The sequence below is a fragment of the Choristoneura fumiferana genome, chromosome 26 (genome assembly GCF_025370935.1).
Source record: "Choristoneura fumiferana chromosome 26, NRCan_CFum_1, whole genome shotgun sequence".
Classification (NCBI taxonomy): domain Eukaryota; kingdom Metazoa; phylum Arthropoda; class Insecta; order Lepidoptera; family Tortricidae; genus Choristoneura; species Choristoneura fumiferana.
In genome coordinates this window covers 4,481,094-4,507,750 of record NC_133497.1, presented here as the reverse complement: position 1 = coordinate 4,507,750, position 26,657 = coordinate 4,481,094, and the positions used below count along the sequence as shown (strand labels likewise).

The window sequence follows — 26,657 nt, the reverse complement described above, 5'->3', positions numbered from 1 at the left end:
CCAAGTTGGGAGGGCCATACAAAGTAGTCACTAGGCTCAACGATGTTCACATACCGGATACAGCGTAACGCGCGTAGCCCCGTAAGATTGTTCATGTTGATCGGTTGGCCAAATACCATGGATCAAATGATGCTCGGGACGGCATGTCTTAGGGGGGGCATGTGTTACGGCGGTGGTTAGGTGTAAACTTTGATCGTGTTTTTCGACCCATTGGAGGCGTTTTCAGTAGGCTGGAATACGGTCAGGCCGTTTCAGAGGATGCTCTATCACATATTAGTTTATTCAAAAATTTCACCCAAGTTACCGTTGTTTTCAGGCGCCTGAAACATGTTTTCAGTCCCCGTTTCAGGCCACCCTCTATCCGATTACGCCATACCCTGAAAACCCGTTTTCAGGCGTTTTCAGGACCCCTTATGGGCCTCTGAAGTACATTTCAGGTATATGGCGAAATTTTCCATAGGAGTGAAAGAGATAGCACGATTAGAAAGAGACAGCTATACTGAGAACATTCGAGAAGGTGTGTTGACAAGGATAGCCTATATGTGTGAGAGAAACAGACTGATGATCCTGTTTCCGGAATATTCTAGTAAACTGTGGAGAGAGATAGCACATGAAAGAGACAGACACTCTACTCGCTCCGGAACATTCGAGATGTAGGTATGTCGTCCTAGCTGGACTGTTCTCGAACTTTGTGGACCGATTCACCGGGGGTAACAAAGCCGGGTGAGGTTGCGGCGGAGGACAGTTTTCGAATGCGATACGAGCGATAAACATCGAAAGAGAATCAAAGCGACTTGTAAGTGAGTTTTCGAGTGCGAAATTACTGTGAACTGTTTTTAAGTGTTTTGTAAAGTTAAGTAACAGTGTGAAAATAAATCCTACTCTTATTCATCGGTGTTAAAAGTGCTTTTCAATCACGAACCCACCCCACGAACGTAACATACGATTTGCCATACAATTTTCAATATTTTTGATATTAAGTACTGAAAGCAATGCAATTGGCCTATGTGTGCTTGGATCATCTAATTTTCAATTTTTTTTGGAATGGGCTTATCTTAGCTATTTTCAAACTGTCAGGAAACAAGATTCGTCAAAGGATTGATTATTAATTTTGTAATAGCTGGAGTTAATTTATCAATACAAGCTTTCAGTAAGAAAGAGGGATTTCGTCTATGCACAGCTGGATTATTAGGTAAGTGTTGGATTATACTACGTATTTCTTTTTCAGTGACAGGTTGCAGATACATTGAATTTACGGAAGGGTGTGCAGCAGGGCGGCGGCGGGGGCGCGCCGCCCGTCAAAGAAGATTTGCCAATGACACGTAAATAATCGTTTAACAAATTTGCTATTTTTTCAGGGTTATTTTCTGTTATATTTGTGATCTTAATGAAATGTTTTTATGGTTTTTTATAAAAAAAATCTGGTTACTTGTTTAACTATTTGCCACATTGTTTTATTTTTATTCCTAGAATTATTCATTTGTCTGATATAATTTTTATTTTTTATTTTTTTTACACACTTTTTAAGAATTTTGGTGTATTTTGGCAGTATGTTGCTTTAAAAACATTATTTTTACTTTGGTTTGTAAGGATTTTTAACAGTCTTTAGTGTGTACAAGATTTTTTGAGACCCGTAGTTAGCCAATGTTTAGTGTTTTTGTTTTTACTTTTATGTGTTTTTGTGGTATATTTAAATTGATTAATTCTGATATGTAGTTTTGGAAGACTTTGTAATTTGAATTTATATTATTTGAATGTATTAAAATGGTTTCCCATTTAGTTTTCTGCAATGCAGACTTGAAGGAATTGATGTTTGACTGATTGTAATCCTCCTGTACGTGTAAACATTATGATTTGCGGTGAGTTATGCTCAAAAGTGTACAGCAAGCTTTTATGGTCAGAAATTCCTAAATCTTCCACATTTTACGTTAAACTGCCTGTTGTTTGTGAAAATAAAATCAATACAAGATGAGCTTGTATCAGTTTCTCTTATCGGTTTATTTATTATTTGTCGAAGGTTGAACTCAAGCATTGTATTTATTAGTCTTTGATAGTTATTTATGTTTTTAAATTTATTTATATTGAAGTCTCCTACTATTATAATATCTTTTTGTTTTTCGATTTAAATTTGTTTAAAAGTTTGTTTAATATCTCAAAAAATGTTTCTATTTCTCGGTCTGGCCTATATATTGCTACTAATATAAACATTTGGCTTTAATTCTATTGCACAGCATTCTACTACACACTACAGATAGAGCCGCGATGTCTGGTCTTCCGTGTACGGCACGCCGTCTCTCGTTACAATAGCGACTCCTGCGCCACGGCGCTCGCGACGATTGTATCTCGCGGCGACGTATAGTCTCTAATTTGCATGACTTCAGCTTGTTGGTCTGAAATCCATGTTTCTAAAAGGCACATGGTTGGTATTTCTTATCGCACAGTATGCTTTTTAATATATCTATTTTATTTTAAGGCTTTGTGTATTTTGAATTAGTACATGGAAATCAGTTTCGAAACATGCGACACTCATTCAGGTTTTTCGTTTTTCAGTCGTTGGAGTTGAGTCGGGATCTGTGTTTGGAGCTGTGTTTGGAGTGGGCTTGGAGTCAGGTTTGGAAGTGGGTCTGTATATTCTACTCCGTTTATTATTAATCGGTTATTTCTTAAAACAGCATGCTTTCCGTCACGTCTGGCTTCCCGGAGTATATTAATCAGATTTCTTCTTGTTTTCAATGATTGCTCATCTAAGTACTCAGTAATTGACAAACCAGTGTTCAGGAAAAAGTTACGGTTGTCTAGGAGGTGACGGGTAGTTTGTTTATTTACGAGCTCTATAATTAATGGTCTCTGGTTGCCTCTTTTTCCAATACGACGTAGCTCCTCAACATACCCGTCCAAATTTACATTCATTATATCTCTGAACATATAAGACAGACGCTCTAGGAGATCATATTCTGATTCTCCGTACAGTTCTTGAAAGCCATGCAGGACAAATTTTTTGCGAGCGCTATCGTTGCTTTGGTTTTAATAAAACAACGTATTTCTGTGAAAGCTGACCACGAACGGTTTTATTATATAAAAAATATCCAGAGACAAGAAGCTACAAACTTACAGCTACAGATGGCGCCAGGTTGCTTATTTGATGTTACCATTGTTAATAATATATTTCCAACACCCCAACTACAGCAAATAAACAAAACCTTTCATAAAAACAACAGTATTTCACTTATACTAATTTTCTGTCTCTACCCGACTAACCCCAGGCCATTAATACATTTATTATGCCTGGCAGGATTTAAAGCTTTGGTGAGAACATCAGCTGGCATATCAGTTGTTGGCAAATATTTTAAATTAATAATATTATTGCTAACTGCATCTTTTATAAAATGATATCTAATATCAATGTGTTTACTTTTTCTATTGCACGCATAATTTGCCACCAACTTTTGTGCACTTTGGCTGTCATTGTACATTGACACAGTACAAAGATTACCAGTAAGTTCCCATAACAAGGATCTCAAATATATAGCTTCCTTGCATGCCTCAGCTAAAGCCATATATTCAGATTCCATGCTTGACAACGCCACTGTCCTTTGTTTCCTACTCTCCCAGGAAATAGCTGAGCCTGACATTACAAAGCAATAGCCTGTATATGATCTTCGATCTAAAGTGTTACTTGCCCAATCGGCATCAACATAACCAACAAGTCCAGCTGTTTCCTTTACATACCTCAAACAAAAATTCTTAGTTTTCTTAAGGTACCTAAGTACTCTCTTTGCATAGTTCCAATGAATATTTGTATGACACTTATTAAATTGACTAAGGAAACTGACACTAAAAGATATGTCAGGTCTTGTAAGAACTGATAAAAACATCAAACTTCCAATCAATTGTTGATATGGAATGTCTTGGTCACAGTACTCTGACTTATTAATATCTAATTTACTTTCCATTGGAGTACTAGCAACCTTACAATTTAACATATTGAATTTTTCCAATAATTGATCTATGTACTGTTCCTGATCCAGGGTAATAACATTTGACTCTTTATCAATTCGGACTCTCATGCCCAAGCATTGTTGAACCTGACCCAAATTCTTAATCTTAAACTTAGAGCTCAGTACAGAAATTAATTCGTCAGTCTCTATTTGATTATTGGAATAAATATAAAAATCATCAACATATAGAGCTATAACAATTTTTACCTCGTTATTCATTTTCGTAAAAACACAAGGCTCTATGTGACTCTTTTTTGAAACCTAGCTCACATAAACATTGGTCCACTCGCTCATACCATGATCTAGATGATTGCTTCAGACCATAAATTGCTTTATTTAACTTAACAATAACCTTATTCCTATTTATATCACAATCAATAACTGGTTGAACCATATAAATGTCCTCTTTAAGAAAACCATTTAAGAAAGCTGTTTTAACATCCAAGTGTGTGACATCTAAATTTAATTGAACAGACAATGCAAATAATAATTTCAAAGTAGAGTGTCTGACAACTGGTGAGAAAGTCTCTTCATAATCAATACCGGGCCGCTGTGTGAAGCCCTTAGCCACTAAACGTGCTCTGTAACGTACACTGTTATCACTACTCACTTTTCTTTTAAATACCCACTTGCACTGTACTAAAGTTTTATTAGAAGGTAACTCACTCACAGGAACCCATGCTTTATTTTCTTCAAATGCCTGCAGCTCGTCCTCCATTGCCTCTATCCACTTGTCTTTATCTGGGCTCTCCAGAGCTTCACGGACACTGGCTGGATCATTAGTGACATTTGGACATGACATTGTACATAGATTGGAAAATCCATAACGCTCTGGCTGCTTCCTAATTCGCTTTACTACTGGCAACGGTGCTGGTTCCTCATGTTCTTCTTCAGATTGCTGTAATGTAGAATCTGAATCAGTCATTGCATTAAGATAGTCTGATTCTGAAGACATGCTTTCAGTTAAGGGACTCGAGATGGGTTCATCCTTTACTTCTTCATGACTTTCTGACTTTTTTGATTCAATATCCCCAACTGAAACTGATACAACTGCTTCATTTGTGCAGTTTCTTTCTAAATTTTCATGGATAATTACATCTCTACTAGTTACAATACACTTTTTAATAGGATCATAAAGACGGTAGCCTTTTACATTTTCAGAAAAACCAACTAAAATATGCTTCTTAGACTTAGTGTCCCATTTTAGTCGTTTCTCTTTTGGCACGTGTACCATCACCTCACTGCCAAATATTCGGACATGACTTACATCTGGTTTTTTATTTGTCCAGAGCTCATATGGAGTTTTATCATTTGATCCTGATGCAATAGATCTATTCCTAAGATAGACAGCAGTATTTGTTGCCTCTGCCCAAAACTTCTTATCTAATCCTGCATCAAATAATAAACAGCGAGCTCTTTCTACAATTGTCCTATTATTTCGTTCACATAAGCCGTTTTGTTCTGGCGTATATACATTAGTTTTCTGGTGAATAATGCCAGCCTGTTTTAAATAGTTTTCAAAATCATTGCTGCAAAACTCTAAGCCATTATCAGTCCTGAATATTTTAATTTTTCTGTCTTGTTGATTTTCTACCATACTTTTAAATTCCTTGAAGTACTTTAAAACTTCACTTTTTGCTTTAAGAAAATAAACAAAGGCCATACGGGGTAAAGTCGTCAACAAAAATCAGGAAATACCTGGATCCACCAATCGAAGTAGACTCCATTGGTCCGCAGACATCAGCGTGTATTACATCCAGAGGCTCACTACTTCTTGTACCCATGTGACCAAATGGCAGACGCGACTGCTTTCCCTCGCAACACACTGTGCATGTACTTTTTGTTGATTACAGACTTATCTGTGTATGATATTCCCGTAACTGCTCCATCTTTCATTTTATTCTGGTCGTTTATATTCAAATGGCCCAATCTCCTATGCCACACTTCACTACTAACTGGTGAATTAGAAGTAAACAAACATTGTTTATGTTCTATGACCAGCTTATAAACACCATTTTCTTGGTTCGCCACAGCCACCAAACTGTTTTCTCTATTGTAAACATAGCAGCATTTCTCCTTAAACTCCACATTGTTTCCATTCTTGATAAGTTGACTAATGGAAATCAAGTTTGTTGTGAGGTTAGGAATACACAAGACATCTTTCAAGGTTATGTCATATTTGCAACTTGGAGTAACTGTTATGATATTCACATCACCCGAACACAATACTGGCATGGCATTTTGATTTGCTGCCATAATCTCCTTGATACTCGGTGAATATGATGCATTCCGTATCATGTTTACATCTGCCGTCATATGAACGCTTGCGCCGCTGTCCAAATAAAAGTCTTGTTTACGATAGTTCCCACTCAAGAAAACAGCGGAAAAAGCATTGCTTTTCTTCATTTGCTGCTGATCACTTTGTTTACACTGAGATTTGTAATGCCCAATCTGTTTGCAACGATAACATTTTATGTTTTTCTTCGTCGAACTTGACATTGACAATCCGCCACCATGATGATTTGAGCTGTCATTCTTAGCACTGCCGCCCACGGTCTGATATACTTGAACAATTGTGTTCGCTTCCAACTAATTCTCGGAAGTTCCTCCAAGTTGAATAGCTTAGTCTTCACTTTAAGTAATATTCAAATTTCGATCGGATTATCATCATGAATTTTTTGTAACAAAAGCAAAAGATGGTGCTATTATCAATATAATTAACAATGAAGTGTTAAAAATTATATAAAATATTTTTTTTAATTCGCAAACCTTTAATTAATTTCAATATTAACTTTTGGAAAGAAATGTGTTTCTACAAATTAAAAGTTTGTAGCACTGGTAACATCTATTTTTTTTTAATAATAGTAAACAACACAGACTATAGACAGTGATTCGTCTTTTTCTTTGCCTGTAATGTCATTACACGCATCATACATTAATCAATTGTTGAACTGATATCTCTATCTCAGTATATAAAAAGGTACTCTGTGCTGCCGCCAACCTTATAATGATTCTGGTGGTGCTGCCCTCTACTCAAAAAAGCACTACCTTGCTCGGAACTGTCATTAGCTCCAAGGTCAATCAACTTTGTCTTCACTACGTCACCTGTAATGGAGATTCCAGAATGTTCGATCGCCATTATCATTGGGAAGTATTTTTCAGGCAAACCTGCTAACATTAAGCACCCAATCCACTCGTCATTCACTGAGAAACCCGTTCCTGATAATTTTTGTGCTGTTTCCATGATTTGCGTTACGTAACTTGTCATCGACTCACAATTGTCGAGTCGAATTGATATTAAATTTCGCAGTAAAGTTATTCTACGAGAGAATCCAGAATCATCGAACATAGTTTGTAGTTTCTGCCACAAATTCCTGGTACTTGACGCATCTTTAATGTGCACGTATAATGACGGGTCGATCGTTAAAATTAATTTGGCTTTCGCTTTTGCATCTTCTGCGGCTGCATCTTTAGCACTCTCCTGCTTGATATAATAAGCCATGCCCTCCAAAACTAACAGATTCTCCGCTGCAAACGCCCATTCGTGATAATTCTCGCGCCCTTTTAACTTTGGCACGGTAGTCAAGAATGCGTTAGAAGCCATTGTTGTAATTTTCCACTTTTATACGCAAACCAATTGTAAAACACGATGCCTACACCTATGCTAGCTAAACTACCTAAAAAACTGAATATCAATCCCTAATGAGCGTATACTGAGCCCATAACCTAATAAAACAACGTATTTCTGTGAAAGCTGACCACGAACGGTTTTATTATATAAAAAATATCCAGAGACAAGAAGCTACAAACTTACAGCTACAGATGGCGCCAGGTTGCTTATTTGATGTTACCATTGTTAATAATATATTTCCAACAGGTTTTCATTATTTATTGGGTTTTTGAGTTGAGATTGTATACTTTTAATTTCCCCCTGAAGCTTAATGTTTTCAGACTCCAATATTATTATTTTTTGGCTAAGGTCAGTAAGAGCTTTTTTAATAACCTTCTGTTCACTTGACAAGGCGTTTGTACGTTGAGTCATTTCCGTTTTCAGGTTTTCAATGGCTACTTTAATTTCACTTTTTATTATAGATTTAAATTCAAATAACATCTCTTTTTTGTTTATTTCCAGTTTTTCGTGAAGGATTGATTTAAAGTCATCTAAGGTGATAGTCCTTTGACCGCAGAGAGTAGAGGAGTTTGGTGCGTTTGTAGAGTCTTCATCACAATCCACACTTACTGCGGCACGTGGAGCATTTTTAGGTGGCGTTGAAATAGTGCACGTGTCGCCCAGCAGATTAGATATGTCCACATCACTTGAGACATTCTGATCATTTGATTCATGCTCGGACTGTTTCATACCCGCTGGGGACGCGGGGGTGTTATCGTTCCGACGACGATGGCGTGTGACTATACCGCAAGAAGGACACAACCAAATTGTTTTAATTTTGGTTGATTTTCTCTATAGAACGCTGATGTAATGTTCACACATTGATAGTGATAACAACCATTGCACTGTGTGCAATATAGCTGTTCAAGTTTATCGACTGCTTTAACGCAGGCTAAACATTTTATAGTGGGAGTCATAATTGTTTTTGCGCCCTCTAGTGACGAGTGGTCGTCATTATCAATTGGTCTTGTTAGCTGCGCTGGTTTTGAACACACGCTAGCCTATGTCTTTTACGTATTAGTTTAGCTCTTGACTGGTAGATGGCGTTATTATCAATCAATTAAGATAAACAAACAGTTCAAATTAACAAACGGTTTATATTTATTCTTGCCAATTTGCCAAATCCTACCTTTGTTTATAAATGCGTCTTCAGTCACTTCGAGTTCGTTAGTTATATCTCAATTTTACTGCACTTTTTTATTTTAGTTCTTCTTAGACTGAGGGCTTTAATGAGTCGATGTTCGTAATTCTAGTACCGCCCGTGCGACATACAATGTTTTTCATCACATTTGCGAGTATAATTTTATATTTCTAAAAGAAAAAAATATTACTTACCTAGCACCGCAAGAAGTAAAACACACTTAAACATGGGAATTACGGCTGTATTTTTCCTTGTTTATAAATACGACACAAGTCCACCTCGTCTCGAAGATGGTCCAAACTGGATGTGGTGTCAAAAGCGATGCAAACTGGTATATAGATACAATACGTGGCAATTAAATAAGAAAAAAACCCACTAAGTAAGTCGGATTCGCGAACCAAGGGTTCTATATAACGTTACCTTCAATAATATGAATACCGACCAAGAGCATGTCAGACACGCCCAAAATAGGGTTCCGTAGCCATTACGAAAAAAATAAGTAATATTTTTCTAAGGATTTCGTATTTTATACGGAATCTTCCAAGTTTAGGTATATTTTATACCTTAGGCTGCTATTTAAGAGTAAAACTACTAATTCTCAAGCAAACTTAGCCGTTATAGTTTTCCTTGAAAGTTTGATATACTACTACCATCCTGAGTTTTCTAAAAATTTTCCACCTACCGGTTTCGATTTTAGAGGGGAGGGAGACGCTCGATTTTAATGAAAATGTTCACTTTAAAGTTGAATATTTCGCAAAAAAAAACAATGAATCGAAAAATCGTTTTAGCAACCCCTAATGGTTTTAAAAGAATTATTCAACGATACCCCACAAGGATGAGAAAAAAAAATAACCCCCACTTTACGTCTGGTACCCTGGCTGGTATATATTTTTTTTATATTTTTGTACCATTTTTTCGGCATAGTTTCATCGCGATACGGCACACTTTCGGAACCAACCGCTCACCCAGACAAGAGATGTCGCTAGTGCTGCTGCATAAGTAGCGTAGTAGAAATAAGCAACCTGAGATATGTATGAATAGGAAAAAATCGTGTCTAAGATTCCTGTCCAGCGGCGGTGTTTTAATTAGTTGCACATATTACATATTACAAGCACCCCGGTATGCGCTCGAATAATCACCCTTTTAGTTCATCGTTGATACACATAGTGTAGTGTAAGCCAGTAAGTACGTGAGCCTAATCATGATGACCGCTTTGAACCCATGACCTACGCAAGTACGCAACCGGTACAGGTATGTGATGATTACAAATATTACAAAGTCATAAGTGGCCGCAGCACGACTGCGAGTATTTGATATCGTAATAGAACATTAAATTAGTGCTACTGATACTTCAACATTACGAGAAGTCTATTCTAAGACAAGCCATTGTAGGTTGGTACTCTGTGAAACGGAATTATATGTTGACATTTTTTACGCGTACCTAATTTTTATTTTTCTGGAACGTGTTTAGTACCTCATTGTTTTCTTGTCTTTTAGGGTTCCGTAGCCAAAAAAACGGAACCCTTATAGTTTCGCCATGTCTGTCTGTCCGTTAGCGATTTTGCTCAGGGACTATTAATACTAGAAAGCTGTAATTTTGCACGAATATATATGTAAACTATGCCGATAATACAATACAATACAATAACTCTTTATTGCACACCAACACAGTAAGTAGTACAGAAAACAAAAATCAGGGTGGTAGTAAGTATATCAAACTTACAAGGAAAACTATAACGGGAGTAAATAGCCTAAGGTATGAAATATACCTAAACTTGGAATATTCCGTACAAAGTACGAAATCCTTAGAAAAATATTACTTATTTTTTTCGTAATGGCTACGGATCCCTATTTCGGGCGTGTCCGACACGCTCTTGGCCGGTTTTATTTTTCTGGAACTTGTTTAGTACTTACTTACCTCATTATTTTTGTTCTATTATAATGACATTTTTCACATTTTGTGAACAAATTTTAATTTTATATTTTTCTTTTAACACATACTTTTCAATATTTTAAAGTTTTCATTACCTATTGTAACTGAGATCAGGATAGTTATACTGAAAAGTGTCAAAAAAAGAATTAAAATTAGTTCCTATTTCTTTTCTTATAAATTTCGTAATTTTTGTTGATGAAATCTAAATGTCATTTTTATAATTTCAATATTCATGAGTCTGTATACAATATGTCTTCCGTTTGTTTACGTATAAATTTTATGTTTTGAGGTGGTTTGAGGAAAATTCTTCAATAAATATTGCAATTAAAAAAAATAAGCGTTTACCATATTGTAGCTTTAGAAGCTCTGACGCGATCCGACAAGGATCAATGGTCAGAAACACGACCTGGGGGCTAGTATGAAATACGAAAATCCAGATCGAAACTTGAAGCCCCTAGTGTAACGAACTCTGTTGACACATTGCAGATCTGCGATGTGGCAGACGTTTTAGGTTTGGATTTCAAATTTGACGAGTCAAGACATTTTATATAAAAATGCAATCTTATAATTAAACATAAGGTCAAACAAGACATAACAATTAAGTTTACTAAACGCTGTATCACCTCGAACAAAAAATATATACTCAAATCGCAAAAAAATATATTTTATGAACTTTTCAAGGATTTAATTACTTAATTTTTCAAATAGTAAAATGTTTTTGAAGCTATAAGACAGGCGTTTTCAACCTTTTGGTTTTAACGGCACACCAGTACATGTGGTCAACATCGGAGTTACTACTCAAAACATAGTATTTCACGGGTTCAATTTTGATAACTTTAACACAGTTGCTAGTGTTGTTGCCAGTCTGCAGTCGGTCGGGCCTCAGCACGAGCCAGCAGGAGTGATTGAAGCTCAATATATAGTAAGTTTAGCAGGTGAGGTAGACTGTAGGTCCACTCTTGCTGGCTCGTGCTGAGGCACTGGCCGTCTTCAGACTGGCAGAAAAATATTTTCATGTTTTTTTGTAGTCGGTTCAATTTTTTGTTATAAATTTTTTGTAAATTTCTTATAATTACCTGACATGTGTTTATAATGTATTTTTTCAAAAGGTAATAAATAAATCTATCTATGTATATCCTATATATAGGCTACGAGTATACTAGTACGTAACAAAATTCCGATTAACCTAAGTACACGAGGAATTTTATATAGGAACAATCATGTAGAAATAGAAATGTTTCTTGAATATGGTAGTACAGGTATTACTTATGATAGCTATAATTATAATGTCAAAAGCATATTCTGCCAGTTCTGGCGTAAAATATTAATATGTCACAAAAAACCGGCCAAGAGCGTGTCGGACACGGCCAAAATAGGGTTCCGTAGCCATTACGAAAAAATTAAGTAAATATTTTTCTAAGGATTTCGTATTTTATACGGAATCTTCCAAGTTTAGGTATATTTTATACCTTAGGCTGCTGTTTACTCATAAACTACTATATTCTCAAGCAAACTTAGCCGTTATAGTTTTCCTTGAATGTTTGATATACTTACTACCATACTGATTTTTTTTTTCAAATTTTTCCACGCCGGTTTAGATTGTAGACAGGGGGGGGCGCTCGATTTTTATGAAAATTTGCACTTTAAGTTGAATATTTCGCTAAAAAATCACTAAATCGATTTTTTTTTTATAAAACGGTTTTAAAAGACCTATCCAACGATACCCCATACTATAGGGTTGGATGAGAAAAAAAAAAACACCCCCACTTTACGTCTATGGGACGTACCCTAAAAAAAATTATTTTTGAATTTTTTATTGCACCATTTTGTCGGCATAGTTTACTTATATTTCTGTGCAAAATTTCAGCTTTCTAGCATTGATAGTCCCTGAGCAAAGCCGCGGACGGACAGACAGACAGACAGACAGACATGGCGAGACTATAAGAATTCCGTTTTTGCCATTTTGGCTCCGGAACCCTAAAAAGTACGAATAAAATTATCATTAGATACCTACCCGGTAAAACGGGGTTACTTTAAAATGCAGGGACTACTTTGGAAAACTGTTTTTAGACCATCTGAAGCCTACATAAATTTACCTAACTTTTTACTTCATTTGGTCAATGAGCTCTGAATATTTAAACTCAAGGCCTCTATCTTCTTCTGAGTAGCATATTATGTTTTAGTGGCAGTGCATCGTCGTACGAGTACGATTCCAAAATTTTGGTACCTGACCTTTTCAAACCATAATATATATTAGATACCAAGTTTTCTTGGCACACTGTATTCTAAGGCTAACAAGTCTAGCCAGTGTTTTTCTGGCGGCGTGCGTGGACTGACATATATAATTCTTTATAATATGTGTTATTAAATATCGTAGTAATAATAAATATAATTTTTAAAATGTTAAAGTTCATCTTCGTCTTAGTTTTGTTCGGTGAGTTTTAATTTGATTAATTTTAAATTGGCAGCACGTTTGTTCAACGAAATAATAATAAAAGTAGACATTTTTATTCACCATCACAAACTAAAAACTAGAATAGGTTCACAGACAGATAACATTATTAAGTAAAAAAGCCGTGGTGGCCTAGTGTTTGACCTATCACCTCTCAAGCAGAGGGTCGTGGGTTCAAACCCCGGCTCGCACCTCTGAGTTTTTCGAAATTCATGTGCGGAATTACATTTGAAATTTACCACGAGCTTTGCGGTGAAGGAAAACATCGTGAGGAAACCTGCACAAACGTGCGAAGCAATTCAATGGTGTGTGTGAAGTTCCCAATCCGCACTGGGCCCGCGTGGGAACTATGGCCCAAGCCTTCTTGTTCTGAGAGGAGGCCTGTGCCCAGCAGTGGGACGTATATAGTCTGGGATGAACATTATTAAGTGAGGCAAAATGGACATGAGACTCAGCGAGGTCGCTAGTTTTCAGTCTCTAACCAAACTTAAATCTAAGATTTTACTCCATTTATTTTAACATTTGAAACTTAACGGTAAATAACAATAAAAATAAAATAAATATCACGGGACAATTCACACCAATTGACCTAGTCCCAAAGTAAGCTTAGCAAAGCTTGTGTTATGGGTACTAAGCAACGGATAAATATAATTATATAGATATACGAGTAGATACATACTTAAATACATATTAAACACCCAAGACCCGAGAACAAACATTCGTATTTTTCATACAAATATCTGCCCCGACACGGGAATCGAACCCGGGACCTCAAGCTTCGTTGTCAGGTTCTCTAACAACTAGGCCATCTGGTCGCCCAAGTAAAATTTGCACACGTTTTTAAATGAAACAACGAAACTATTTTAAATTGTGCGAAATTCTATAATAAAAACAATAAATACCGATAGTAATCGAAATACTTACCGAGAAACGTGTGTTAGAAAAGTATACAATCGAAAAAGAAAGGGAAAGTATGGTAGCATCCTATGTACGGATACTTAGCCGAGAGTAATACACATAAACATAGGTACAACGTAAATACACATAAAAATAAAAAGAAGTAGGTAGGTAACCTAAGATAAATAAATAAATATCATGGGACACTTGACTCCAATTGACCTAGTCCCAAAAACTAAGCAAAGCTTGTACAGTCAACGTCATAAGTAAGTGATTACTTCTGTACCTTGTCGCTTTCAGTCGGTAGGTACACAATTTCGTATGTCATGGCTTTTCAAACATGACTTCAAATGACAAGGTATAAAAGTGATCACTTATTTATGACGTTGACTGTATTATGGATACTAGTACTAGGCACCGGATAAACATACTTTTATATAAGTACATACTTTTATATATAAGTACATACTTATACAAGGTGTTAAAAAAATAACGAGCTTCTGCAATCAGAGTAAAATGTCAAGAGCAACGTTGTATTATGGTTGTATTCTACAACTGTAAGATTCAAATTAAAAAAATGTACATTTAAAAATAATAAAAACCAGCCAAGTGCGAGTCGGACTCGCGCACAAAGGGTTCCGTACCATTATCTATTATACAACATTGGACATTAGCAAAAAAAAAAAAACCGGCCAAGAGCGTGTCGTACACGCCCAGGATAGCGTTCCGTAGCCATTACGAAAAAATCAAATAATATTTTTCTAAGGTTTTCGTATTGTGTACAGAATCTTCCAAGTTTAAGTATATTTTATACTTTAGGCTGCTATTTACTCTTGAACTACTAATAATTCTCAAGCAATCTTAGCCACTATAATTGTCCTTGTAAATTTGATATATTTACTACCATTCTGAATTTTTTCAAATTTTTCCACCCAACAGTTTACATTTTAGGGGGGGGGGGGACCCTCGATTTTGAAATCATCGATTTCATTGATGAAAATTTGCACTGTAAAGTTGAATATTTCGCAAACAGATCACTGAATAGAAAATTTGTCTTAGCAACCCCCCAATGGTTTTAAAAGACCTATCCAACGATACCCCGCAATATGGTAGGGTTAGTAGAGGAAAGATTTTTTTTTACTTTTTTTTGTGTACCACTGTCGGCGTGACTGATATGTATACTCATGACAAATTACAGCTTTCTAGTACTAACGGTCTCTGAGCTTACCCGCGGACGGACAGACAGACAGACGGACAGACATGGTGAAACTATAAGGGTTCCTAGTTGAGTAGTTGACTACGGAACCCTAAAAACGGATAAAATCAAGTTTGTTGTATGGGAATGGGAGCTCCCCTTAAATATTTATTTTATTTTTATTACATATTTTTAAAGTGATTATAAAATTAAATATTCTGTGAATATTTCAAGCGTCTTACCTGTTGCCGTTAATAATATCAAGCAAAAAACGGTAAAAAAATCACCTTTGTGAAAGTAAGTCGGGGCAAGCGCGCCGCAGGGGGTAAATAATAACGACATCTTACAACCGTGCACCTAAGACCTGTAAGATGTCCTTAGTAGTGGAATATCAGTATTTTTCGATATTTTAATGGTAGGCGCACTTACCCCCTGCGGTGCGCTTGCCCCAACTCACCTTATATATCGAAAATACAAACCGAGACATGGATGCACAGAAAAACCAGAAAAAAGAGACCAGCACTGGGAATCGAACCCAGGTCCTCAGCATTCCGTGCTGCGTGCTATAACCCCTACACCACTGCTGGACAGGAATCTAGACACGAATTTTTCCTATGTTTTTGTTTCACGGGATACCCGTAAAAGTAACAAGTTTGGAGTTGAAATAAAAAATAATAAAAGACTCCAAAAAACCAATCTTAATTATATGTATAGTACCTATTTGTTGTTATAACCGCCACAGTAACACATAATCTGTGAAAATATCAAGTGTCTAACTATTACCACTCAAGAGATAGAGCCCTGTGACAGACGGACGGGCAGACAGACAGACAGACAGTGGTCTCAGTAATAGGGTTCCGTCGGCACCCATTGGGTTCGGGACCCTAAAAAACATTAGACGTATTGAAATGACCCATTCACCAACCATACAAACTTACGTTTACTGCTGGCAAAAAAATATAACTAACAAGTACGCATAGTATAGTTTGACAGTGTTGATGCTAGCGTCACATTCGACCGCAGAATTATGTTTGCACGACTGTGTGTCAAGGTCAACAACATGGCTTCTTGAGAAACTAGTTTTTAATCAAGTAAACGATTGTTTAATGCGGAATTATATATTATGTCTGGTAAATACTAATAAGATGTTACTTAATTAGGTCAGTGGTTTTTTATGATTTTGTTGTGATATAACGCGGATATTAGTTTTTGATTAAAAAAAATTGTAAAAAAATTATGGTGCTTATTCTGACGCACATTTATGTGACATCATGTAATGTATGTGTTCTTGTCTAATTTAAAATGACGCGTCCCTCGCTCAACTTAATCAGTTATTGACACAGAATAAGTAATAGTATTATGATTAGTCAGACAGAAAATCTTACAATAAACCGCCTGAGTCCAACGGGTTGCTAATCCTCGTTAGACCCAGGTAATTTTGTATTTGTTTTTCTAAGTAGTCATAATGAACTGGTTTAGTTTATTGAGGACAAGCTCAAATTATTGCTCAAAAGTGTAAGAACTCAATTTTGCTCTATAGATTTCGACAATTTGTATGGAAAGACCAATCTTAATGACTGTATTTTTGATTGCTTTGAGTTAGAAATTCCGCTAACTTGCTCGGTTGCACGAAGCGGCCTTTCAGCGATTTAAGACCACAGTGAGAAATCAGCAAAATTTAAAAATAAACACTGAAATTACCGCTTCTTTAAGTGACCCATTTTTTAAAGACTTTCCATCGCTTTCTTAACCTAACTAAAGAAAGAGATGGAATATATTCGTGACAATAATAAAAGTCAAATTTCTTGTTTCAAATGGATGTTCGGCGTTCAACCTCCAGTGTTGTAGGTATATAATAAGCTCCTTGGTCACGACGTGTATCTAGATGGCCAGGCAGAAACGTGATAAAAAAGTGTCATTGACGTAACTCAATTATCTTCGACTCCGTGGCTTACTATTGTAAAAAAAAAACTTTCCACCCTAGAGATGAAAACGCAATTTTCCACCCGGCTACTATCCATGAAAATTAAACTTTCCGAACAGGAGAGATGAAAAACATTATTCACTGAGTAGATAAGCTTAAGCTAAGCAGTGCTGCAGGAATTTACTGTTGATTAATTGTTTCAGGACACAGTACATGCTACGGCGACACCAGTGAATCAGATTGGAGGAGTCGAGGCTGGTACAGGCCTCGGCGGAACTATCCTAGTCAAAGCCAGAGTCAAAACGCCTTTGGCATAAGAACCGGTGCTTCCGAAAACCAGAAACCAGAAACAAGTTTTAGCCAGAATCAGGGCTCATTTGGAAACAGCTTCAACCAGAGACAGACCTCAAGCACATTTGGTGACTTTGGACAAAGATATCAAACTCAGAATGAAGGAAGTTACAATCAAAGTTCTAAGCGAAACCCGTTCCAGAGTAATGGATTACAATCTCAGACTACATCTTTTGGAACAAATAATGCCCAAAATTATCAAAATGGGAACACATTTGGTGCAAAAAACAGTGGAAGCTCATTAGAAAATGGCTTCAATTCAAATGCACAAATTCAAAACTCATTTGAAACGAGTTTCAGTAATTCTAAACTAAATTATGCGCAGAATATTCAGAATCAAAATTCATTTGGGTTTGGCGTTCAACCTCGAAATCAAAATTCGTTTAGAACTAGTCAAAATCAGAATTCGTTTGGGAATAGTTTTACGCAGAATACTCAGAATCAAAATGCTTTTAGAGCTAACTATAACCAACAAGCTCAAACTCAGAATTCATTTTTAAGTTATCAGAATGCCCAAAGTCAAAATGCGTTTGGGAGTTATAGTCAAAGTGCTCAAAGACAGAGTACATTTGGGTCTTCTTTTGCTCAGAATCCATTTCCATATCAAAACGTTACAAACAATTTCAACATAGGCAGCTCTAGTTCAAGCTTTGGTAGGAGTGAGAACATTTTTAAAGGTCCCGATTATCTTCCACCATACATAGCCCCTGGTTACTTACCATCTAAAGACCCTACAACGACCACTAGACGTCCTTTTTACACTACTACTACTACAAGACGTCCATTTTACACCACAACTACTACTAGAAGACCATTTTACACCACAACTACTACTAGAAGACCATTTTACACCACAACTACTACTAGAAGACCATATTACACCACTACTACTACTAGAAGACCATTTTATACAACCACTACTCTACAACCAGCTATGGCAATTAGTACCTCCAGACAGAACCAGCATCAACTCCTATTACTACCACTAGAATTACATTTACTACTACTAGACCAGCCACAATTACCTCTACTAGAGACAACCACTCCAAGACACCTACCAGCATCGTATACCTCCAACCAATCCTATTACTACTACTACCAACCACCCGACCCAACACAACTACTACAACAACAACAACACCCCGACCAACAACTACCACTACAACAACCCCTCCACCAACTACTACTACAACCACAACAACACCCCGACCAACAACTACCACTACAACAACAACAACACCCCGACCAACAACTACCACCAACAACAACAACCCCGACCAACAACTACCACTACAACAACAACAACACCCCGACCAACAACTACCACTACAACAACAACACCCCGACCAACAACTACCACAACAACAACAACAACACCCGACCAACAACTACCACTACAACAACAACAACAACCCCCGACAACAACCAACAACAACAACAAACCCGACCAACCACTACCACTACAACAACAACAACACCCCGACCAACAACTACCACTACAACAACAACAACACCCCGACCAACAACTACCACTACAACAACAACAACACACCCCGACCACAACTACCACTACAACAACAACAACACCCCGACCAACAACTACCACTACAACAACAACAACACCCCGACCAACAACTACCACTACAACAACCCCTCCACCAACTACTACTACAACCACAACAACATCTCCACCAACCACAACGACACCAGCGTCCACTACCCCAGACCCCAACCGCATGTTAGTAGAAGAAACACCAAAAACAACCACAACAAAAGTGCCACCTTTCAATCCATATAAAGCTCCGAAGTACCTCCCTCCCGAAAACACCACATCAGTACCACCATCTCCAGCAATGGCCGTGCCAGTGCCATCAGAACCAGAATGCGACCCCTTGGACCCTAAAACATACCCATACCCCCTTGTAATTGGAATCGACGAACGTGCCGCCCAAGATCCTTGCACGTATGTTCCTGTGAGAACAACTACTAAGAAGCCCTTCGTTGGTCCTGGGTACTTACCACCAGTGGCCGCGAGGGTCGGAAGGTCGCCGAAGACCCTGAGATTGGGTGATGTGGAAGGCGCGAGACCGGTGTGGCATGTTGGGCTGTATACGAAGACCACGGCGCCGTATAAGCAGATTTGTGGGGGGTCCATCGTGAGAATGGATGTAGTTATAACAGGTAAAATTAAAGTTTTTTTTAAAAGGTCGACCTGTAGTTATGTTTGTAATGGAATCGAACCCGGTCTCGCATAACTGAGTTTTTTAAATTAATGTGTGAAATTACATCATAGAAGGAAAATAAATACCTATAAACAAATAAATATAATGGGACACTTGACACCAATCGGCCTAGTTCCAAACCAGGGGTTGGACACTCCGCAGTTTAGGTACGTTCGGCCGGTTAGGCGCGCGGCAGTGGGTTGCCGCTCGGCTCGCACGCTGGACGCGTCGCGCGTGATTTGTGTAGGTACCTACTTATTTTATTTTGTAACAATGACTTCGAAACGATATAATCCGTCTGTGTTATACTGTTGTGTTTACGGATGTAAATGAATTATAAATAAAAAAATATCAAGGGACAATTCACACCAATTGACCTAGTCCCAAAGTAAGCTTATGGTACTAAGCAACGGATAAATATAATTATATTGATAGATACATACTTAAATACATATTAAACACCCAAGACCCGAGAACAAACATTCGTATTTTTCATACAACAATTTATCTTTTTATTTATTTATTTAATTTACTTATTTTTTCATTCGTATTTTCGGGGCAGATGCCCCGACACGGGTATCGAACCCGGGACCTCAAGCTTCGTAGTCAGGTTCTCTAACCACTTAGCCTTCAGGTCGTCACAAACAAATCAAAACATTGTGAGGAACCTGCACAAATCTGCCAAGCAATTAAATGGTGTGTGTGAAGTTCCCAAACGGCACTGGGCCCACGTGGGAACTACGGCCCAAGCCCTCTCATTCTGAGAGGAAGCCTGTGCCTTGCAGTGGGACGTAGATAGGCCGTGATGATGATGATATTATAGCCAATGAATGATATTATGATTAGCTTACCTACCTTCCAACAGCCGCTCACTGCGTCTGGAACGATGATACACTCCTGGAGCCGGCAGAGAACTACGCGGTCGGAGGCAACAAGATCTACCGCCCGTGGACAGAACCCCACGACAAGAGAGCGCAGCAATCAGACGTGAGTATTAAAATAAATACACTGTGACAATCCTGGGCACAGACACCAACTGTGATGGAATCCCACGACAAGAGAGCACTGCAATCAGAAATGTGGTAAAATAAATACACTGTGACAATCCTGGTCACAGCGACCAATTGCGACTGAACACAACGACAAGACAGCGCAGCAATCAGACGTGAGTAATAAAATAAACACTAAACACCGTGAGAATCCTGGTCACAAACACCAACTGTGATGGAACCCCACGACAAGAGAGCGCAGCAATAAGGCGTAAGTGATAAAATAAATACGCTGTGGCAATCCTGGTCATAGCGACCAATTGTGATGGAACCCCACGGCAAGAGGGCGCAGCAAACAGACGTGAGTAGTAAATTACATACCCTGTGACAATCCTGGTCACAGACACCAATTGAGATGTTAGCAGAGGATTGGATTACACCGCGTATCTTATATATTCCACACATTTTTTTATTTAGACAATAATAATGTGAGCGTGCATAATTACGATATGTATGTTCCATACAATACGCCAAAAAGTGCACGGCCGCACATTGATATCTCTTCCTACCTTTATTATATACCATTTGATAGAAATAAATGATGAAAAATATTGTGATTCCGAGTACGGCCTATGATCGCTGATCTCAAATTCAAGTCTCTTTCCAGAGAACAATGGCCTTTCAAAAAAGAGTTGTTGGGACTCATGGGCGGTGCTGATCATTTATCTTCAGATTATCTGCATGCTCGTTTGCCTTCCTCTCAGAATAAAATAAAAAATATCACTTACAGATCAGAGAAATCATAGTTCCACCTCGTTACCGCGGTGGCAAAACGAGTTTCCAAGACGACATTGCTATTCTGCGGCTGGTCACACCATTCAGCTACGCACGGGGACTGCGGCCCGTCTGCGTGAGTTTTGACGACGACTTCGATGCGGAGCAGCTGTCAGAAGGGAACAGTGGCACGGTAAGTAGGTAAAGCAAAGACAATGCAACCACTGGTTTACTGCTTCGTGTGGTACAGAGATCATCCGTTATGGCCCCCGCACATTGGCCACTTAGTGGCGGCCACGCTTGAAAGAAAGAAATAAAGAAAATATTTAATTGCCAACAGTGTTTTGTTGTCGCTTGAGCGACTAGTGGCCGCCATAAGCTGCGGGAGTCGGCCGCGCTCGCACTTGTGGCCGCCAGTGGCTGCCATGCCACTGGCGGCGGCGTGTAGTGGTCTGGCTGAACCACTGGTGGTCGCGTTTAGTGGCGGCGACTGGTGGCCATAATGTGGCGGGGCCCTTAGAGCCTACGCAATGGCATACTGCGACCGCCGCGTTCGCGCTCGTTGTATAAGGGAGTAGGGTGTAGTAAAAGAAGCTTGAACTACACGTTTTCAAACGAAGATTTAATACAGAGATTTCAAACAGTGTATTGAACTTAATTTCGTGAGCTTTAAACATCTTTAATAGAGTAGTAGTTCCAGCCAAAGTCACCTCTATTGGGGCGCTGATTTACAACCATAAAAGTGCTTTATAGTTTTAATATGTTTTTTTTGTAGGTCGCAGGCTGGGGCTACACGGACGACATCGGCTCGCCGACCCAGTTCCTGCTGTGGCTGGAGCTGCCCTACGTCGACATAGAGAAATGTATCGCGGGCGCCGACGACGCCTTCCTCAAGTACATCACCAGCGACAAGATCTGCGCGGGAGAGAACCACACTGGTGAGTGGAATGCAAAAATCCGGTGAAGATAAAGAGTCACCAGTGTCCAATATAGAGAGATCTCTCTCCAGGCAGATGTTATGCCTGTGGACCGAAGTCCGAAGGAAGAGCGTCGTAAGTTGTATATATGCGTCTGAGTGGAGAAACTTCTATAGCGCCATGTAGAACTCTGTTGGAGTTTCTATATGTGCTCACTAGATGACGCTAGGAGTCGCTACATCAGCATACCTACCTATCCACTCGCAATACACTTTTGGCAACTCGTCTCGTCGTTGCCTGCCATGCCAAACGCTCTTATTTTCTTAAGGGCGCGCACTACCTCAGCTCGAATCCCGATTTTGCCCCCGCCTCACCGCACCGCATCGCTCGTAGCACGCACACAAGCTCCGTGTTGTCGCGCGTAAATGTACGGCGCGGAAAAGTCACTCAAGTTCACGAAAAATCCAAATCCAGTAACATAACACAACTACTACTTACCTGGTAACTTTTACATTATAGACGAGTATAATTATTTATAATCAGATACAATTTTACTTAGTAAAATAATTACTATACGCGAAAAGTAATTACTGTATAGCCTGTATGTGTGCGTGTGTGCGCTGAATGCAAGCGACGCAGCCTACCCGTCCGAAAGCCAAAGCGAGAATGGCCAGGGGGCCGGGAAGCAGGAGCGGCCAGCGGTAAAATGGTTTTATGTGCGGTAGTTTAGGTATCTCTGTTTTACAGGGAATACAATACATTTATTAAAAAAGTGCAGCTATCATCACCTACCTTATCATTAGTACTATTGTAATCCAAAGTTTTAAGTTGTAATTCGTAGTATTTTTTGAATACTAGCCGTTTATTTTTATATTTAGAGCCAACTTTGCGATTCTTTTCTATCGAGAAAATTTTACCGAATCGTGTTTTCGCCACTAGACGTCAGTAGAGTTAGCCCTTAACTTTGCTGTATATGAGTTTCAAAGGGATTGCTGCAGTCGTGTTGATAAATTAAGAGGATCATACTAAGCAAATTGAGATACTGTAGGCCCTTAATGAATAGAGTTCAACTCGGAATTCAAAGCACGTAAGTGGTTGTATATTTTTACATTAACGATATTTTTTATTTTAATCGGTGATCAACTGATCAGGATCTAACCTAACCTAACCTATAGGCTTCTACTTCTACAGGATAGTCCTGAAATATATCGCGAATAGTTTTAGAAAAAAAAACATATGATACAGCTAAGAAATAAATTATTTGAGAAAATTGTTTCGACGAAAAGCCAGAATCAGGCTGCTTCAGAAATTGCGTACAGTCGAGTTCAAAAATTTGTGAGCACAAATTTGTTCAAAAATATCTGAACACGACTATTGTTAGCGGCGTAGAAGCGAGTTCAGATATTTTTGATAAAATTTTTGTTCACAAGTTTAGGAACTCGACTGTACAGTACATTTTCTAAAAGTTATGTAGGTAAAGGTAGTGCAACAAAGATATGAATACATCCAGTGCAATAAATACGTATAAATAAATAAAGTTTTTAAAGTCTATGTTAGTATATCCGTTTATATTATTTGATAGTAATTAGTTTAAGTATTATTACAAAAGTTTAACTATATACTATTATGTATACATATAAAAATATGTATACACGACCTTAATGTTCAGGCAATAAAGTCCTGTATACATCGTTTTGGCACTTCAAATTAATGTATATTTTTGTTGCTGACTGTACGACACGTGGTTTGCGTCTACAATGCGTCGCATACGTCGGCACCGCCCGTGGCAACTATACTTACTGGTGGGCAACCCGAGAACTATATACCGAGTGTGGCCTGTAATACGAGCAATAAATTAAAACATAGATCGTATTCGTCAAACTGAACAACATTAGTTCAGCGACTTTTAAAAATACTTAATGGAGTCTTTAGATTTTCCCTTTTTAATACAAATCAAATACTGCTATCAATGGACGCCATCTTAGAATACAACTGACATCGCCTGTCACCCTACAAACAACAAGCATTTTGCTTCTTTGCATAAACTTATGTGTAATATTTTTTTAAATAAATATTATTTTTGAAAGTCGCTGAACTAATGTTGTTTAGTTTGACGAGTATGATCTAAGTTTTAATTATTTGCTCATATTACAGGCCACACCCGGTATTTGAAGGCAATCTGGCCCAGTTGACTACGCATCAATCGTTGACACCACGTTGTCCACTAGTGACCATTGTTTGGATCACCTAGTCGTCTGCTCAAAAGAAAGTTTGAGTCCAGTTGGTGCCACAGTGATATCATTTTTCCAGGCAAAGCCCTCTGCAAAGGCGACAGTGGCGGCGGCCTGGTGTTCTGGCACAGCGAGGGCGACCTCGTCACGCCGTACTTGCGCGGCGTGGCGTCGGCCTCCGCACGCGCCGACAACAAGGAGTGCAACGTTAACGTGGTGGGGGGGTTCACGCAGGTCACCGCACACCGCCGCTTCTTGCAGCAACACGTGCCCGACATCGACCAGAACTGCAGATACCATTACTTCAATTAAAAGATTATGATTCAGTTCTAGTCTCATTTCAAGACCCTTTTACTAACTATTTTTGTCTTTATCAACTTTTGTCTATCTCTATCTATGTCTCTCTCTCCGCCTGTCTACGTCCTCAAGTCTTTCATCATCATCATGTCAGCCGTTCTCCACTCAGACCGGTCTTGTGCTTCGTCTATGGGCTATGTCTTCGGGCTATGTCGGTAACCTTAGTTCTACTGCGGATATCATCATTTCTTATTCTATCCCGCAGAGAAACCCCGAGCATAGCCCTCTCCATAGCCCTCTGAGTGACTTTGAGTTTTCTCATGAGGTCTATCGTCAAGTCTCAAGTCGTCATCTCAAGTCTTTACCACTAGCTTAATTTTAACCATCAACATCTATGTACCTTACGGCACATAGATGTCAATGATTTTAACTGTCTTCATTTTCCTTAAATGTTCTTTTTAGGGTTCCGGAGCCAAAATAGCATAAACGGAACTCTTATAGTTTCGCCATGTCTGTCTGTCTGTCTGTTAGTCTGTCTGTCCGTCCGTCCGCGGCTTTGCTCAGGTACTATCAATGCTAGAAAGCTGTAATTTTGCACGGATATATTGTAAACTATGCCGACAAAATGATAAAATAAAAAAAATAAAAAAATTTTTTTAGGGAACTACCTCCCATAGACGTAAGGTGGGGGTGATTTTTTTTTTCTCATCCAACCCTATAGTGTGGGGTATCGTTGGATAGGTCTTTTAAAACTATTAGGGGTTTGCTAAGACGAATTCATTGATTTTTTCGCGAAATATTCAACTTTAAAGTGCAAATTTTCATTCAAATCGATTTCCGTATAAAATACGAAATCCTTAGAAAAATATTACTTAATTTTTTGGTAATGGCTACGGAACCCAATTTTGGGCGTGTCCGACACGCTCTTGGCCGGTTGGAATAATTAAAATTTGAAAAATTAAATGATTATAGTGGAAATGAGAGAGAGAAGGAAACATTTATTATTTTCACATATTCGAAACTTACACAGAAAATTTCATAAGAAAGAAAGTAGAAATAAAAAGTACGTCGAATAGTATAAATCGGGCCCAACTCAGCATAATGTTTCATTGTTTGTTTAGGGTTCCTTTTCCGAAGGGTCCTAGCGGAGTCCTATTGTTCCACAGTCACGTGACCGCCACTATTTGTCCGTCTCTGTCTCTACCTATATTTCAATGTCCATCTCTGCCTTGGTCTGTCTATAAATACATCTGCAAAGGCGACAGTGGCTGCGGCGGGGGGAGTTTTAAACTTAACTTTTGTGATTTCCACAGGAAAAACAACGATATAATTCGCTATACTCGTATGTTCATGCTATTATGACCCGATTGATTTTCCAGCAAAAAACCTGAATTGAATATTAATACCAAACCGTCTAAAATTATATCAATCTGCATATTGTAATTCCCGGGCAGAGTTGAGCAAAATTTATTCAAATGACGAATAAAGGAATAACCAAATTTCTCGTGAATGGCGATTAAAATTGTTGAAAGGGGAGGGAGCAGGCGGTTTGTTCCAGAAATTCGTGTGACAGCGAGTGGGGGGATTGCTAAAAATGGTCAATATAGTCTACACAGTATACTTATTGTGCAAAATACTTAATTGACAAACTTGACAGACTATGTTC

General features: G+C 38.3%; 2 protein-coding genes and 1 long non-coding RNA gene across 3 annotated transcripts; 2 read left to right on the top strand and 1 right to left on the bottom strand.

Moving 5' to 3' along the window:
* Positions 1-8,892: 8,892 nt before the first annotated feature.
* LOC141443166 (uncharacterized) lies at positions 8,893-11,654 on the bottom strand. Its single transcript, XR_012453003.1, has 3 exons — positions 11,489-11,654; positions 10,728-10,866; positions 8,893-9,137 (listed from the first exon to the last, which is right to left on the bottom strand). It is a non-coding gene; the product is annotated as an uncharacterized lncRNA (long non-coding RNA).
* Positions 11,655-12,977: 1,323 nt separating this feature from the next.
* On the top strand, positions 12,978-18,996 carry LOC141443108 (uncharacterized; the record flags this gene model as incomplete). The annotated part of the gene is made up of 4 exons (XM_074108319.1): positions 12,978-13,176; positions 17,414-18,498; positions 18,612-18,798; positions 18,854-18,996. Coding segments are annotated over exons 1-4 (1,449 nt in total), but the record flags the coding sequence as incomplete, so codon positions are not given.
* Positions 18,997-18,998: 2 nt separating this feature from the next.
* LOC141443164 (coagulation factor IX-like) lies at positions 18,999-25,020 on the top strand. The gene is made up of 5 exons (XM_074108375.1): positions 18,999-19,742; positions 20,649-20,770; positions 21,563-21,739; positions 22,322-22,484; positions 24,774-25,020. The coding sequence occupies exons 1-5, from the start codon at positions 19,298-19,300 to the stop codon at positions 25,004-25,006; spliced, it is 1,140 nt and encodes a 379-aa protein (XP_073964476.1). The 5' UTR covers positions 18,999-19,297; the 3' UTR covers positions 25,007-25,020.
* Positions 25,021-26,657: the final 1,637 nt, after the last annotated feature.